Source organism: Bison bison, unplaced genomic scaffold, assembly GCF_000754665.1.
Source record: "Bison bison bison isolate TAMUID 2011002044 unplaced genomic scaffold, Bison_UMD1.0 scf7180017864108, whole genome shotgun sequence".
Classification (NCBI taxonomy): Eukaryota; Metazoa; Chordata; class Mammalia; order Artiodactyla; family Bovidae; genus Bison; species Bison bison.
Window position 1 is genome coordinate 6,804,975 of NW_011494680.1, and position 3,757 is coordinate 6,808,731.

The window sequence follows — 3,757 nt, forward strand, 5'->3', positions numbered from 1 at the left end:
GACATGACTGAGAGACTTTCACTTCACTTCCCTTCCCCAGTTGCAAAGTATGGTTCATAGTGGATGGTGGGGATGAGCCCCCTGGAGAGAGGGACTCATGCTGCCCTGGATCCCATGTGGGTGCTGAGCAGAGGGAGAAGGACCTGAACGTGTACATCCTTGCCCCGCCGTGGCAGGGGGTTCATACTTAACAGGAGCCGAGGGAGACGGTCCATCACCTCCTCCTGTCTCATCCTTGTGTCCTCACAGGGGCTGTGAACACAAGTGCCCCACAGGACCCGATGCCTCCTGTCTCATACTGGTTTGCAGTCTTCTCTGACACTCAGTGCTGTGCTTGATGGCTTCTCTCTGTCTTTTCAGACGACATCCTGTGGGTGCCGTAGCACATGGATTTCCGGACTGCCTGTGAGGAGGTAGGTCCCACACCTTTCTGCTTTTTGATTAGGGGTCTGGGGGTGGGCACTGGCCCCCCTTCATGTCCGTGGAGCCTGGCCTGTAGCAGAGGGGTGGGTGAAGGCCCTCATCGGGTCCAGAGCACAACCTGTTTCTGTGAGACTTGAAGGCTCAGAGGGTCTATGAAGCCTTGGGCTTCTTCCTGCAAAAAGGGAGCATGTTTCCTTGGGTTGAGCTGTCCTCCTCCCTAAACTGTGTGCTAATGGCTTCAGGTAGTGGAAGCCTTGAAACTAATTCTTTTCACATAAATGGTTATAAATTAGAAGACATCTAAGGTCCCTTTTAGCACTAAAATCCTCTGATTTTATGATTCCACTATTCTTTCACTATTTCAGTGTTGTTTAACTATTAATATTGGTGATTCTGACTCTGTGGAGCTGCCATCATGTTCTGTGTGAGCTAAAGTGATGCATTGCTCTGTCAAGGGTGTTAAAGGCCACTCAAGTGTGCAGTCAACAGTGCGTGAACTTGGGCCCTCAGAGAAGGCAATGACTCTATTTTAGGAAGAAAGATTATCTTTTCATGTGACATTCAAGGCATTGTCTTTGCACTCTTCAGGCAAAAGGCCAATATTCATATGTTAAGAAATGTCGTATTTGCTTAGGTATAAATAACCAAGGAAAACACCTTTCAGTTCATACTTTTTTTAAAAGGTAAATTATTGTTTTATTTTTTAATTAATTTATTTATTTTAATTGGAAGATAATTATTTTACAGTATTGTGTATTTTTTGCCATATATCAACATGAATCAGCTACAGGTGCACATGTCCCCGTGCTTTTTTTTTCATACATTTTTAAAAAAGGTAAATTATTGCTCTAGAAACTTAAACTTAGATGCATAAATTTGAATCCTGTGTCATTTCTAGTTGTAAATATAGTACATGATATCATACACCATGGGTTTTCCAGGTGGCTCAGTGGTAAATAAAGAAATCCACCTGCCAAACAGGAGACTCAAGTTCAATCCCTTAGTTGGAAAGATCTCCTAGGGGAGGGCATGGCAACCCACTCCCATATTCTTGCCTGGAGAATGCCCATGGAATGAGGAGCCTGGTGGACTATAGTCCATGGAGTCACAAAGAGTAGGATCTGACTTAGCAACTAACTGAACAAGGTATTCTTAATTTTGAATGAGTATAGTAAACCTACCAGTTCCACTGAAGTGTTATTTTAGTTCTGGGCAGTGAGGCCCTCATCAGTCTGAACATGTGCTGTATGAATGAGACAGCCACGAAACACCTCAGAGACTCCTGTGCTAGAGACTGGACAGTGGGCAGTGTTTCTAGCGCACAGTTCACCTGGACTTGAGATGACAGAATATTGATTCCTAGATGGTTTCTTACACAAAAAGGTTTTGATTCACTGATTTGAAGCAGATACCAAATTCCCTTAGGTTTCGGCTGTATGTTACACCAGTGATACCTTTGAGGTTTCTCTCACCCTTGCTTCTATAGTCGACATTCTTGCCCTTTGGCACTGATCCCTTGAGGGTGCCGCCATTCTGACGCCCCCATAGTGGAGCGGCTTCTTAGAGCTGTCAGAGCAGTTCCCATGTGTCTCCCACCTGCTGGCTGGACTAGAAGGGATACAGGACGATATGATGCTCTGAGGATGAGCAAATCACCTCGAAGATGGGCCAAAATCAGAGCTTGCCAGACATTTGGTCTTAGAACATTTCCATGGACTGGCACATAAAGACACTCTAGCCTATCTCTCACTCTGCAGAGAAGCAGATTGAGAGATTTTATGAAATGCTGAAAAATGCAGCAAAAGACCCTAATGCTGGGAAAGATTGAAGGCAAAAGGAGAAGAGGGCAGCAGAGAATGAGATTGTTAGATAGCATCGCTGACTCAATGGACATGAACTTGAGCAAACTCCGGGACATAGTGAAAAACAGGAAGCCTGGCATGCTGCTGTTCATAGGGTCACAAAGAGTCAGATACGATTGCGTGACTGAACAACAACATGAAGCGCTGAGTTCCATTTAATGAATTCGGCAAAAGCAAAACCATAATGTGCCACTTGGGAAGTCTAAGTTTCGGCCTCTTTATAAAGTCCTACATCACTGAAAATTATATCAAAGGTATATTAAAGTAAACTTATTTTCTCTTGACTGCCAATAAACTACTAACGATGAAATTTTGATATTCATGTCCACAGAGAGATCTACTTAGAATATTACCCTACAAATGGCATGATCTCTCTTCTTTGTGAAGAAATAGAAATATGGCTAGATACGTTTCATGTAGACATCTTAATTATCTAATACAGAATGTTTTTGAAAAGGCGGTTTATTTATTGTTTAAAAAATTCTTCTCTTAAGAAGAAAACGTTATTATTTTTAAGGAATTGGCATTCAATAATCTGAAAAGAAGCAAAAATTAGGAGAGAATACAATGAAGACAAATACAAGACCCACAGTGCAGAAGAAGCAGTGTATGCACAGCCAGGCATGATTACTGCTTCTTTGCCTTCAAAGTGTCATCAAAATGTGCAGCAGTAGGTCCCCATTCCATTTTCAGTCCAAGCTCTCCTCACAGTTCACTTTCACATCTGTCCTCCTTGAGATCTCTTAGATGTTGATGTGAAAATACATGCTCCTTTATAACATACACTTACTAATTTAATAATTCCTGACCACATATAATTTGATTAGTCTCTCATATAATAAAATATAATCTGTGACTGATTCAATCAATAAACATTGAAATAAACTCTACTATGAGTAAAAGACTGTACTAGGTCCTAGATTAATAATCCTTAAAAATGAAAAGAGTAATAACTTGCTAAGATTTTCTAGAGATAATAGTATATATAGTGAAGTCAAATCATGTGACGGAGCTAAATGTTATGATATCACTTAGGCATGTGACGCCTAAATACAGCACTGACCGACTCTTAGGTGAATGTTCTTACCTGACGAAGGCCCTGAGTTTCAAGAAGTAAGGACTTGCCTTTGGATTGGATCACAGCCTTGTCTAACTCAATGAAACTATGAGCCATGCCGCGTAGGGCCACCCAAGATGGAGGGGTCATAGTGGAGATTTCTGACGAAATGTGGTCCACTGGAGAAGGGAATGGCAAACCACCTCATATTTTGCCTTGGGGAGGAGCCAAGATGGCGGAGGAGTAGGACAGGGAGAACACTTTCTCCCCCACAAATTCATCAAAAGAGCATTTAAAAGCTGAGTAAATTCCACAAAACAACTTCTGAATGCCGGCAGAGGACATCAGGCACCCAGAAAAGCAACCCAAGTCTTCAAAAGGAGGTAGGAAAAAATATAAAAGACAAAAAAAGAGA

The 3,757-nt window shown here is 42.0% G+C and overlaps 1 protein-coding gene across 1 annotated transcript in view; it reads left to right on the forward strand.

The window, feature by feature from the left end:
• Window positions 1-386: 386 nt before the first annotated feature.
• SNTG1 (syntrophin, gamma 1) overlaps window positions 387-3,757 on the forward strand; it is a 152,967-nt gene continuing 149,596 nt past the window's right edge. Inside the window, exon 1 of the mRNA XM_010839011.1 lies at window positions 387-413. Coding sequence (XP_010837313.1) covers window positions 387-413 — 27 coding nt within the window. The remainder of the gene's footprint in view (window positions 414-3,757) is intronic.